Source organism: Lycorma delicatula, chromosome 4 (assembly GCF_047948215.1).
Source record: "Lycorma delicatula isolate Av1 chromosome 4, ASM4794821v1, whole genome shotgun sequence".
NCBI classification, from domain to species: Eukaryota; Metazoa; Arthropoda; class Insecta; order Hemiptera; family Fulgoridae; genus Lycorma; species Lycorma delicatula.
The window spans coordinates 47,349,768-47,363,592 of record NC_134458.1 but is presented as its reverse complement, the minus strand read 5'-3'; the positions used below and the strand labels follow the sequence as shown (position 1 = coordinate 47,363,592).

Sequence of the window (13,825 nt, the reverse complement as noted above, 5' to 3'; positions counted from 1 at the left end):
TTTTATAAATATGATACCCACAGTCTGAAAAATATAAAGAGTTACAGTATATTAACAATAATTATTACTATTAAAATAATTTTTATTTTTTTAATGAAAATGAAAATAAATTCTTGTTATCACAGACTTCTAAGAATCATTTCTGTTGTATAGCTATTTTTTCAATCATACATATTTGTTCTGATCATAATGTTATTATGAAAATGATTAAAAAACATACAATTTTTTATTATTACTAGCCAATTAGTATAAAGCAATATAACATAAACAAGAAGAAACTTAATATCACTATTAGTAATTACAATAATAACATAGAAAAATATGAAATAATAATAATAATAATAATAATAATGAAATACTTTTTAAATAAATAATTATGTATCTACTAATATTTATTTGTAAAATAAGTGAATAAATTAATAGTAGTAAATATAAAGCATATTTTTATCTAAGATAAAAAAATAAACAGAAAATGTAAATTAACAGTTATTACTTACAAAAACTCAGTGACAGGAATACAAAACTTATTATAAGAAATTAAATACTACTCATTAATTTTACTTTTAAATAGTTTAAAATATCACCTAAAATGTGATGTCAATGTTACAGGAGTTTTCAATACTTAATTCTAACTAAAAATTAAAATCTTTTAGTTTTAAGTTCCCTTAAAGTAATATATTTAGTACTATAAAATCAAAGAAATTAATGTAAAATAAAACGTGGGTGATGTGATGACTAAGAGTATGCTTCAGGGTAGATATTTTTTATGTAATAATATTCATATTCAGTTTATTATGCGAAACTTGAGTTTTACACTAACTTTCATTTACAGCTTCTAAATAATAACTTTCATCTAAAAGTTTGACACTCTCTCAAGACTTCTCTGTTGACATATGTACTGTACCTGTATTTTATATTAATTTTATATTTTCCACACCTCGGCACTCAACTTTTGTGTTTAAATTATGTTAAAATATATGTTTAACTTACATTAAAACCATGAGTTGTTTATGACAGTCAGAATATCTCATCAATATCCTAGTTTACAAACACAGTTGGTTCTCAAAAAATGAATCCTATTCACAAACATTTTTAAATTAAAGAATAATTACTAGTAACTTGATATAAAAAAAATTAATTTGTGATCCTGACAAAAGAAGATTTACTTCCTGCTTTCATTAAAATAAAAATGTGTACATCTAATTCCTTTTCAGGCAGTAGACTTTAAAAAGATTAATATTGGTTTTATTTACATTAAAATAAAATAAAATAAAGGTTTTTACTAAAACAGATGAATTTAACATTTTAATTGTGACATAGGATGCTGAAGTCCTGCACAAGAACTATTATGAGTATAGCTCTGCTTGTTACTTATTATCTTTCCCACTGGGCAGCACACAACACTTGTACATTTTAACAATAATTTTTCTCTCTCATTTTCCATTATATATGGAAGTCAGATAATGACTAATAATGTTAAATAAGTGTGAACCTTGGGGTTCTATAACACTGTATAAATTTTCAGTTACTTCTTTACTAAATATCTGAGGGTGGAAAACTGTCCTGCATATTAAGTCAACCCTGAAAATTTCTATTTCATTTTTAAGAAACTAAAAATATATTTTATGGAGTTCCTAGATGTGGTATACTAGTTTTTTTTTTAATAAACAAAAAAGTTTATAAAGAACATTTACCTTGTATAGATAGTAACAAAAAAAAAATCATAATACTATAATTCAGATAATGTTTGGCCAGCCTGATAGAGCCATCTGACAATTAGAAAATCTTATTTTTCACAAACTGGGCTTACATGAGTTTTTAGGGTTTGAGGTAATAGTGATACTCCTGCTAATTTTAGTCACTTGACAAAACAGAAAATTTTTGAGGAATCAGATTATCAAGTTTATAATTTGATAACTATCAGGGTCAAGATAATGAATTTAAATGTACAATAATTTTTTTTTTTTTTAATAATTGCTTTTTTCTAAAGTCTTTTTACTCTTAACAGTGAATTTTTATATTTTATACAAAAACTGAGTTTAGGATAAACTTAAGATTTTAATAATCTGTTTTACATTATTTTTAAATGGTTTTGAAAAGAAATATATTATTACAATGTACTGGAATGTTAGAATTAGAGGCATTATCAGATACATTTCATTACAACAATTACATTTATTTATTACAACCATAAAAATCTTGATTCTTAGATAAAAATAGAAAAAATATCTTAATAAATCAGAGCTTGGTAATTTTGAATAGCACAACAGGCCTAAATAATTAAAAAATAAAGTAAACATAACAAAAAGTTTCAGTGAACATTTAAGTCGAATATAAAACTCGCAAAACAACTTACAGAAGCCATATTTTCTTCAAGTGGAATCTCCAAGGTAGGAAGAAAAGAAAGTTAATTACTTCTTATAGTATCAAATTCATCAAAATTCAAAGTATTGATAAATACTACATTCTTGCGTAGAATTTTGTTTCACTACATAAAAAAAAAAATTATGAAAATGATGTAGTAAATGAAAACTTATCAAAATGTTTTTCATGACAATCTTAAATTGTTAATAAAAAAAATCAAATTTTAACAAGTTTCAGATTCATGTAACAACAAAACCAATGGCATTACATAAAATGATTTTACAAATATACTCTAATTTTATAATTAATCTAACACAGAGCAAAAATGAATATAATATTAGGATATATGATTAACTATATGCAATTCAATAGAATATACATATGTAATGCATAATACAAGTTATATAAATAAGGTAAATAAAATATATAGTTATATAAATAAGATAAATATAGGTTGTTTATGCAAAGAAGTATTTGATAAAAATCAATTGAGAAAATCCCATAGCCACATTTAATCAAAGAGAGTAAAATTTAGTAAACTATAACTAATTTTTATAAATTCGCTTTTACATGGGCCTAAATTCCAAATTGCATTCAGGATGAAATAAGTTCAGTAAACAAACTATAATCTGTAATATAAGTTTAAAAAGAAATTAACTTGAGAACCATAACTAAAGTAAACTAGAAGATTATTTCCTAATACAAAGCATGATATTTATATATAGAGCATTCAAAAAGTGATGTAACCTTATGGAAGAATGTTTCCTTCTTTTGTTGCAGGTTCAATTGAGGAAAAATGGGTTAGACAATGCAGCAGAGAATATTCATAGTCTTCCAGTACATTAGATGTGACAGTTATGGCCAGACCCAAAATTCCTTCACAGAAAAGTATGATGTGGATACACCAAACAAGTCCTCCATCAAGTGGCTGTACAACAAATTCCAAGAAACAGGGAATGCAGCAGATGCAGCCAAAAGTGGTTGACCTAAAGTGCTAACACCAGAAAAGTTGATTGATGTGCAAGCTGCATATTCTGTTAGTTCCAAGAAGTCTGTGCAATACCTATCTAGCCAGTCTGGTTTCTCCATTAGTAGTGCCTTCACAGCATTGCACAAGTGTTTAAAAATGCATCCATACAGAATTCGTGTTGTTCAAGAGTTGTTACCTGCAGACACTGGAAAACATGTAGCTTTCTGTCAGCGGTTCATGTCACCTGTAATGCCAGACAGGGAACTCGATGACTGGTTTTGGTCTGACAAGGCATGTTCCACCTCGATGAATATGTGAATGCACATTATTCACACATTTGGTGTACAGAAAATCCACATCAGCTGCACGGACAAAAAGTGGGTGTTTGGTGTGCAATGTCATGTAGGCAAATCTTCATGACATTCTTTCATGGTGTAGTGAACAGTGAGTGCTACATACAGATGATGCAACAATTTGTAACACCATAACTAATATCCTCTCCTGACTTTTTCTTGTGGGGATACCTTAAGGATGTTGCTTTACAAAACTCATCCTCACACCATTCCCAAATTGCAGAGCGAAATTGAATGATGTGTTGCCGCAGTTCCTCAACAAACATTACAACTTGTGTTTAAGAGCATGCAACGTCATATTCAATTATGTGAATCGCATAATGGAGGTCACTTTTAACAACTACTGTAACTTACACATTTTCCCATAAGGTTGCATCACTTTTTGACCAATCTGAGTGGATGGAAACAGTGACAGAAAATAAAAAAATCAATAAAAAACACACTATTCTTGTTTTGTTAACTCATGAATGCATATACAAACACTTACATGAATGAAGTTTTGTTTTATAGAAATAATTATTAATTTCTATATCGCTAAGAAAAACTGATATTCCTAGATTAATAATAATAAAACAATAAACAACGTGAAACAAAAATAAACTTTATAAAATTAGCTGAAAATGATTCTAAATAGAATATGATTTTTCACTAGATTGTATATGAGTAAAAACATAAATATGGTTCTACCAATGAAAAAAAAAATATTACCACACTCAGAAATCTATGTTTATGTCATAAGCAGCAATCTAAAGATATGCTACAAGTTTGAAGGTATATCTATTTTCCTGGCCTGGTTTAATACAAAAGCAATTAATTTGTTTTAATAGCCAATAATCAATTTATCTTTTAAATAAGAAATAAATATTCAGTCACAAATCTATAGAAACCCATTATTCAATAAATAAATATTAATCTTAGTTATAAGGAATTTACTTCTAAGCGTATAAAATTACAACAAACTAGTTGACAGATAAATGAAAAAATGATTAACCGTTTATTATTTTAAACTGTCTGTCTTTTTCTTTCTACACCTATTAATTGAAATATCCATCGGTATAATGAAAAAATAAATGAAATTTAATAAACATAGACATACAAGAATATAAAATATAAAAAAGTAACAAAAATTATATTTTTAAGCTCTAAGTAAAAAAAGTGAAGGATTTAAATAATCTAAGTCAGTAATTAACAAAAGCACATAATCCAGTAAAAATGTAATATTAATACCAATTGGCTAGTAAAAGGTCGGTATAATTTTAGAGAGCGATTTTAACATACACGAGATCACAATTATCCATATAATGAAGAATTTTTAAAAACCACCCGAATAAGAACATTATATTATTACAACAGACAACACTTGCAAACATAAATAAATAAATAATAAAATTAGATTAAGTTTGTGAATATGAAGATGGAAAACTTTTTAACTACAATTAGCAGACCCTAACTATATTTAAACATTCGAAATGAATTAATTACTACCACTTTTTTCTTGAATAAAGTTAGTGTGAAATTACATCAAAAGTAGAATGATACATGTATAAAATAGATACACAGTTCTATCAAGAAACAGAGCAACCCAGTTAATCAAATCAGAACTGCAGACAAGTACATTTATCAAGACACCAAGTGTTCGTATAAAAAAGTCAAGCCACAGAAAAACTAACAAATGACAAGGAACAGAAATAAGTCCAAGTGATGTTAATCACAGCTCTACGCTTTACAATGCAGCAATCTGAAACAAAATAAAGAAGAATTATATTATTACATTTTCTGTTATCAGTCACTCAACTAGTCTGACTCACTTTTTATTTTTTATAAGTCAATATTAATACTTTGATTCTAACATATAATTATTAAGTTGTACAACAGAATTAAATTATCTGTGTAGTATATTACAATTTTTCATTTTATCCTCCACTCTTTCTTCTATTACAGATTAATAAATTAACTAATTATTAACTATCCTAGATTCTTCAATATATATTCCACCTCAAAATAATACTAGTTAGGTAAGAAAAAACTGAGCTCTCAAACTCTGTTGGACAGCAGTTGGAAAGAATTTTATTCATTGTCAAACTCTAATTTGGCATTGAATAAAAATATATTTGTATATAAAATTTTCAAGCTCTATAACTTTCATAAACAATTCCAAAATATATACAGTTCACGTATATTAAACAATACTATTTTGTGTGTTTTCTCATCAAATTTCAGGTCACTTCATGCATTATTTCAGTAACGGAAGACCTTTTGATAAATGGTGCCTTTGTGCCCAGGAGTTATAATAAAATACATTTTCACCAACTCAATGAAAGTGAATTTTTCATAAATTTACAAATAATTTTTTAATTAGATTTATGTTACAATGTTATTAAACAATAAAAATGGTAATGAAACTGCAGAAAATGTGTGAATCTTCAAAATTAATTAATTATTTATTACATTCACTTTTAAAAAAAAAATATACTACTTTTATTATATGGCGCAACAAAATATTAAATCTTTAACAGTGTTAAACCTTAACCGACAACAATTGTTAACATCTATATGCCTACAAGCGCCCACATGATGATGATGAGGTAGTGTGTATATGAAGAAATTGACGAAGCAATTAAACACATAAATGGAGGTGAAAATTTAATAATAGGTGGAGATTGGAATGTAAGCATTGGAAAAGACAAGGAAGGAAATATAGTGGGTGAATACGGGCTGGGCAAAAGGAATGAAAGAGGAGACCAACTTACAGAGTTTAGCACAAACTTAGATCCGGAGTAACAGTACAAGGTGAAAAGATAAAGATGCTATGATTTGCTGATGAAATAGTAATTCTAGCTAAGAGTAAAAAGGATTTAGAAGAAACAATGAACGGCATGGATGAAGTCCTACGCAAGAACTACCGCATGAAAATAAACAAGAACAAAACGAAAGTAATGAAATGTAGTAGAAATAATGAAGATGGACCACTGAATGTGAAAATATGAAGAGAAAAGATTATGGAGGTAGAAGAATTTTGTTATTTGGGAAGTAGAATTACTAAAGATGGACGAAGCAGGAGTGATAAAAAATGCCAAATAGCACAGGCGAAACGAGCTTTCAGTCAGAAATGTAATTTGTTTACATCAAAAATTAATTTAAATGTCAGGAAAAGATTATTGAAAGTATATGTTTGGAGCGTAGCTTTATATGGAAGTGAAACTTGGACGATCAGAGTACCTGAGAAGAAAAGATTAAAAGCTTTTCAAATATGGTGCTATAGAATGTTAAAAATCAGGTGGGTGGATAAAGTGACAAACGAAGAGATGTGGCAAATCGATGAAGAAAGAACCATTTGGAAAAAATATAGTTAAAGAAGAGACAGACTTTTAGGCCACATATTAAGGCATCCTGGAATAGTCACTTTAATATTAGAGGGTCAGGTAAGGAACAAATTGTACAGGCAGGCAACATTTGGAATATGTAAAACAAATTGTTAGGGATGTAGGATGTAGGGGGTATACCGGAAACGACTAGCACTAGATAGGGAATCTTGGAGAGCTGCATCAAACCAGTTAAATGACTGAAGACAAAAAAAAACAGTGTTAACTATTTCATTCACAGATCCACAGGTTCTGTATTCTCTTTGGTTAATGCAATCTATCAAGTATTTGAAGATGATGTACCTAGAGACAAACCTCAACATCTACAAACCAGTCTTTCTCTTGGTCTTCAGATGCTAATTGGACAATATCCAATGTGGTTGTCATATGTTACATTTTTGTTTTACAGTTTTGTCCTTCTTGCTTTATTTTTATATTATGAAGTTTTTATTAGATATAGATAAGTTTCAGCAGAAATGAGTAAATTAACAAAAAAAATTGTTTGAAAATTAAAAAAACATTTTAAAACAAAATGAATATGATAAATGTATAAAATAAAAATATAAAATATAAAAGATATGATAAATGATGGATGACAAATGTAACAGTGTTCACACTACAACAAGAAATAGGTGCATATCTTCTTCTCATGTACATACTCTTAAATAAAATTTAAAAAATCTACAAACTATTATTAAAAATAAATTTGTATTAATTAAATTAACTACTGACTGAAAAAAAATAATAAATAAACATAATACAAAATAACTTAATAGAAAGAAAGATAAATTCTTACATTGCCTATAATGGGGGTGGTTTCTGATTTGTTAACTCCGCCCAGCGAGTCTCAAAGAATAGACGCATACCATGTCCAGCTTTCCCAACAGGACTATCATCTTCATTAAAAGTTTCACAATTATTGAAAATCAAACGTACATCAGAACAAAATTCATCTCGTGACTTATACCTAAAAGAAGACACATAATTTACAAATTATGAAATCATGTCACTTCATCAATTTAAAAACAAATTTAAGTTACTTTTTTTGCTACTTTTAAGTGATAACAACTGATGGCGATTAGAAATTCAAGGGATGATATATCACCAGTTGAAGGGAAACTATATCAAGTATTGGTAGTTTAAATGAAATAATCACATCTTAGATTCTTAACTAAGATTTATTATTATTTTATCAAAAAAAAGAAAATTATCACATTTTTATACTTATCTTGGATGCTATCTTAGATTTTCTAGTGTGTTATAGTGAAACCAAATAAGGAAAGCATAACAGGATCCATCAGGTGGTAAGAAAACAAAATATAATCAAGCCTACCAACATAATGATTAAGAAAAACACATTTGATGTTTTTCTTAATCATTAATGTTGCTAGGCAATACATTTTAAGGTTTTTTTTTTTTTTTTTTAATTAATAATTCCTATCGTATTACATCTCCATTTGGTATGTAAGAAAGTGACTATATAAACTTTGGAAATTGGCTACCAAAATTGTGATTTTGATTTTCTTCTCTTCTTTAAAAATCATATCTTTTAATTTATCAAATGGTGTTTCAAACAAACTTGAAGAAAAAATTTACAAACTACCTTACGCTGGTAACTACATATAAAATTACATAATTACTTAAGTAAAAAAAAAATTAATTTTTTATAATTTAGATTATCATGGGCCCCCTAGTCAACTGAGATGAAGAGAAAAAAAGGATTGATTCATAGGTATCTATGCACTAGAAAAAGAAGAAAAGATAAGATCTCATAAAACCATAGCATTTACTATAATTGTGCAAGCATAGTAAATTTCCTCTACCAAGCAGCAAGTAAAAAGAGGCTCTAACAGTATTCAGGATATGTATGAAAATATTAAATACATTGTTTTTTTTACTTTCCTATCAATTGATCATTACTGCAGAAAAGAAGCAGCAACTTTGCTTTACTACACATACTGTTCCATTGTGTAAGGTACACCGGACTTACATGTAAATTTTTCTGGTTGAAGAAATCTCATATATTTGCTTCTCTTCTGTTCAGCTCACAGGGCAAGAACTTTAAGTTAATTAAATCAGTTACTAATCAATAATTAATGAGTAATTGTATAAATCCAATACTTTCAACAGTTTCAAAAAAGAAAAAAGGAGAAGTTCTCAAAATGACAATTTCTTTTTCTACCTGTGTTCAAGCCTTTTTCACAACCAAATCCACCAATTTTAATGATTTCTGTAATATTTTGTAGAAGAAGTTTTTCTGCTAATTTTAAAAGATATTAATTCCAGATAACTTAAATGAATAATTTTTAAAAAAATAAAAACTACATTGTTTAAACAAATGATTTGAAGATTTTTTCTTTCATCATTACTTAGGTATTCTGATAACATTCTTTGAATAAATTCAAAGCATTTTCACAAGAAATTTCAAATACTAGAAAAAAAAATCAGGTGGGACTGTCAGAGGCACAGCCGTTGGTTTAACATGAAACATTACAGACCTTGAATGAAGTTCCTCCAAGCTACAGACTGACCAACTTATCTGTAGTTAAATGGGAGAGCCACCATTGTATTTTTTTTAATAAAAAACTGAAAGTCTCTAACGGAAAATTTTAGTTCCTTCATTTGGCCAACTCTACAGATAAATTGGTTGGTCTGTACATCAGCGAGTCACTTTTAGTGTATTGGATTGAAATAAAAAGAGACATCGACTGTGTACTAAATCTAATTTTAACATAAAACAGGCACTAAATGGTACATGATATTTATTTTGACTAAATTTCGACAACAATTTTGTTCAACATTGGTCTGTGATATGAGAAGTAAGAGACATAAGACATAATAAGCAGTAGTAGAAATGCTCGCGCCGTCGGCGTCGTTCACTGAGCATGTTGTTCCAACTTTGTAATGCCCCTGAAACAGTCTCGCTCACTTGGCACTGGACATTGGAGAACCTGTGTGTGGCCCATAACCTCCCCATTCCAACGATATGTGAAATTTATATTTCTGGCTAGCTTTTGTGTGGGCTGAGGCTGACGGCATAATATTGAATTTTTATACTTTTTTTACAGGTTTACTTTTATATTTTACAAATAAATATTGTCCAAAATACACTTATTATTACTTAAATCTATCTATCTCAACAAACTCTAAACACAAACACATGAATCACTACGCTATCATGTCTAAATAGTGAGCTACACTGAATGGAAATGAGTGAGAGCGCCACTTTTGGCCAATCTGTGCTGTGTCCACTCCTCCCCAACCTGCTCGCTAGTGACACAAACTCAAGAGTCGTATCGGTGAACTGATCATGTAAGTTATAAAATGATACCGCATTTACGTCTCTGAGACTAATAGTTAGGGAGCTAATAAGGCAGAATGATACAGACCTTTTTGCTACAAATTTCTATTCTGGTACCCGTATGTTTCGGTGATTTTAAAGATGTTTCACATCAAAATTTATACATGTCTGTACAAGAAGACTGACTTTTCATTATTTGAAAATATAAAATATGAAGTTACATATTTTCTAACTTGCTCCACTCAAATGTTTTTGATCTTAAATTGAATGTATCTCAAGAATGACTTTAACAATTTTCATCAAATTTTCACATGCACAACTTCCGATACACTGCCACAGCAGAACTAAATTTCAATGAAATCAATTAAGTACTTTTGGAGATTTTTGAGCCATAAAATTTTATACATAGGCCTATAAATAAATATATTAATAAATATAAAAATCACAATTTAAGTAAACGATATTTTTGTACTCTCATACCTCAAAACATACAGAAAATTCATTTTTCACCCACTCCGACCATGTGACTGAAAGTAAAGTAAAAAAGTAATACACATTCCGGTATTCCATAGAAAAGCCTTAGCTTAATATGTTCAGTAAACTTATATCATTTTACTGCATTCTTTTAGTTATATTTATCAAGATACAGGTTTCTTTGTTTTTGTATTACACCCAAATTGCTTTTTTATATCAACAGCATTTCTTTTTTACAAAATATTCATAATATAAATGAAAATAAAACAAATAAGATAAAATAAACATTTTGAAAAAATAAAACTAACAACAAAGACACAAAAAAGTAAAAAAAAAATTATTAATTCTTCTTAAAATTTTGAAGTTGGTACCAAATTATGAGTTAGTGAAAATTGTAAGTAGTCGTTTGTTTCAGAAGTGATAAAAAATAGATTTAAAGATGGACTGAATAGTGTTATTTCATTTATTTGTTTTGATGGACTGAATATACTTAGTGTGTTTCTTGTAGTCTGTTTTTATTTACTTATTTTTTTAATATAAACAACATAACGTATAAAAGTTCAATATCTCTAAGTTACAATGATATTTATAATAGTTACACTGAAATGAATTGTACTCAATATATTCTACTGTAACTCTATAAACTAGATCATTTAACTGATGTGATCAGTAAACATATAGATGGATCTTGTCTCAAGCCAATAGTGGGAGTTCACATCTATTCTTTTAAGACATATGAACAGCCATTTTTCTGAACACAGCTTTTAAATTTAAAATATTTATTTTCTGATTTTTTATTACTTAAAAAATTATTAAGAACCAGTTCTATAAAGGTTTCTTTCAACCTGTTTATATTTAAAATACTATTCTGAGTTAGAATGATGTAACAAATTAATTTTTATTTAATAAAAATATAAATTAAGATTACCCGGATTCAAGCAGTCTCTTTTTAATTGTACTAAGGTCCATAGGATTCTTTATTATTTTCTTGTAAGTAGGAAACTGTTTTGTATTAACTGGCAGAAGGAAAGGCCAGGCTTCATCGTGCGCTTCTAAGTCATCTAGAAGTTGTCGGCAGGGTGCCATTTCCTTCATCATCTTCTTACCACTTGATTTCTCCTTTTTGTTAGTTGTCTGGGTAGTAGAAGGAGGAGCTGGAGAATCAGGGGCTGCTTCTTCCCCAGCAGGACTGTAAAGAAAAAACTCATAAGACTGATAAAGACTAAAATTTAATACATGTATGAGAAGTAAAAAAAGTGACTTGCGTTCATTCATAACACTTTCACTATAGTTGTTGGCTAAACGATTAATACAATTATTCTACTATGATCACTTAAAATGAATCAATCAAGGTGGTGTTTCTATTGCAAGTAATTTCAAGATTGGAAATTTATGCAGCAGCTCATATACGAGGGTTATTTTTTTTTCAAGGTCCGATTGGTTGCGAAATAAAAACCCGTGGATATGTGTTGCTCAGCGTCTCTAGTATGGCCTTCAATCACGTCGCGTCACTTCGTTAGTTCTGAACATGCAGCTAGCACGTGAACATGTCTATAACAATAGCATCTCCCGCCAAGTGTGAAGTGCGTGTGGTAATCCAAATTCTTCAGGCTGAGGGGTGTAATGCAGCTGAAATTCATTGACGAATAAGTAATGTGTACGATGAAACTTCAATGAGTAACAGCAAAGTGCGACAATGGTGCAGGAACTTTAAAGCAGGACGTGCAGATGTTCATGATGCAGGCGGTCAGGGAAGGAAGCGAGTGTCAACCGATGATCTCGTTGAGCGAATGAATGAGGCAATTCAAGAAAATCGTCGGTTCACAATTTCTGTATTGAGTGATTCGTTTCCTGAAATTTCAAGGTCAGGTCTCTACACCATTGTGAGTGAGAGAATTCAGTACCGCAAACTGTGTGCGAGATGGGTTCCCAAGATGCTGTCCGACCATCACAAAACAATGTGAATGGACGCCTTCCTAACGTTTCTCCAGTGCTACCACAATGAAGGAGAAGATTTTTTGAACAAAATTGTCACAGGGGATGAGACATGGGTCCATTTCAAAACTGAAGAAACAAAAGAACAATCCAAACAGTGGATGCATTCTCATTCTCCCAGTAAACCAAAGAAGTTCAAGCGAACCTTCTTCAACAGAAAGTGTATGGCTACTATGTTCTGGGAGCAGAATGAGGTTCTCTTGGTGGAATTCATGGAACGTGGCAAGACTATCACTGCAGCCTCATACTGTGTGACTCTTCAACATCTACGAAGGACAATTCACAATAAATGGAGAGGAATTTTGTCATCAGGCATTGTCTTTCTCCATGACAATGCTTGGCCGCACACTGCAACTGTAACAAAAAGCTCCTGCAGCATTTTCATTGGGAAGTGTTTGATCACCCACCATACAGCCCGGACTTGGCTCCATCTGTTTTCACCTCTTTGCTCACATGAAACGCTGGCTAGGAGGACAACATTTTGACACAGAAATTGAGCTGCAGACCAGCGTAGAAACATGGCTGAAAACACAGGTGGCTCCGTTCTATGACGAGGGTATTGGAAAGTTGGTACCACGCTACGACAAATGTCTAAATCGGAGTGGTGTCTATGTAGAGAAATAGCATAACTATGTAAGTACTTGTTACAAATAAAATTTTTTTATTTTCACTGTGGCTTTAATTTCGTGACCGATCGGACCTTGAAAAAAAAATAACCCTCGTATTATTGTAAGTATAACCTTACTGAAATCTATCCACCAATTACTTGAAATATTCAGTGACGATTTCATTTTTATTTCCAATGGATAGTGATTGTGGTAATCACTAGGAATGAAGTCCCTTCTGTCAGTTTTGACAAGAATAAATCTAAAAATAACATGAATCAATAAAACAGATTGACTGATGGTGTGATAAAACAAATTTGAATATTTTGCATGGAAATGTGGATTACATCATCCATAATTATCTTGAGTGTCATAATGTATGTTATTTACTGTCAGATCAG

General features: G+C 29.7%; 1 protein-coding gene across 1 annotated transcript in view; it reads right to left on the bottom strand.

Moving 5' to 3' along the window:
- Positions 1-2,717: 2,717 nt before the first annotated feature.
- The window catches only part of tou (bromodomain adjacent to zinc finger domain 2B toutatis), a 539,960-nt gene continuing 528,852 nt past the window's right edge, over positions 2,718-13,825 (bottom strand). Inside the window, exons 38-40 of the mRNA XM_075362856.1 lie at positions 11,753-12,013; positions 7,846-8,016; positions 2,718-5,425 (exon numbers count right to left, since the gene is read on the bottom strand). Coding sequence (XP_075218971.1) covers positions 7,851-8,016; positions 11,753-12,013 — 427 coding nt within the window. The 3' untranslated portion in view covers positions 2,718-5,425; positions 7,846-7,850. The remainder of the gene's footprint in view (positions 5,426-7,845; positions 8,017-11,752; positions 12,014-13,825) is intronic.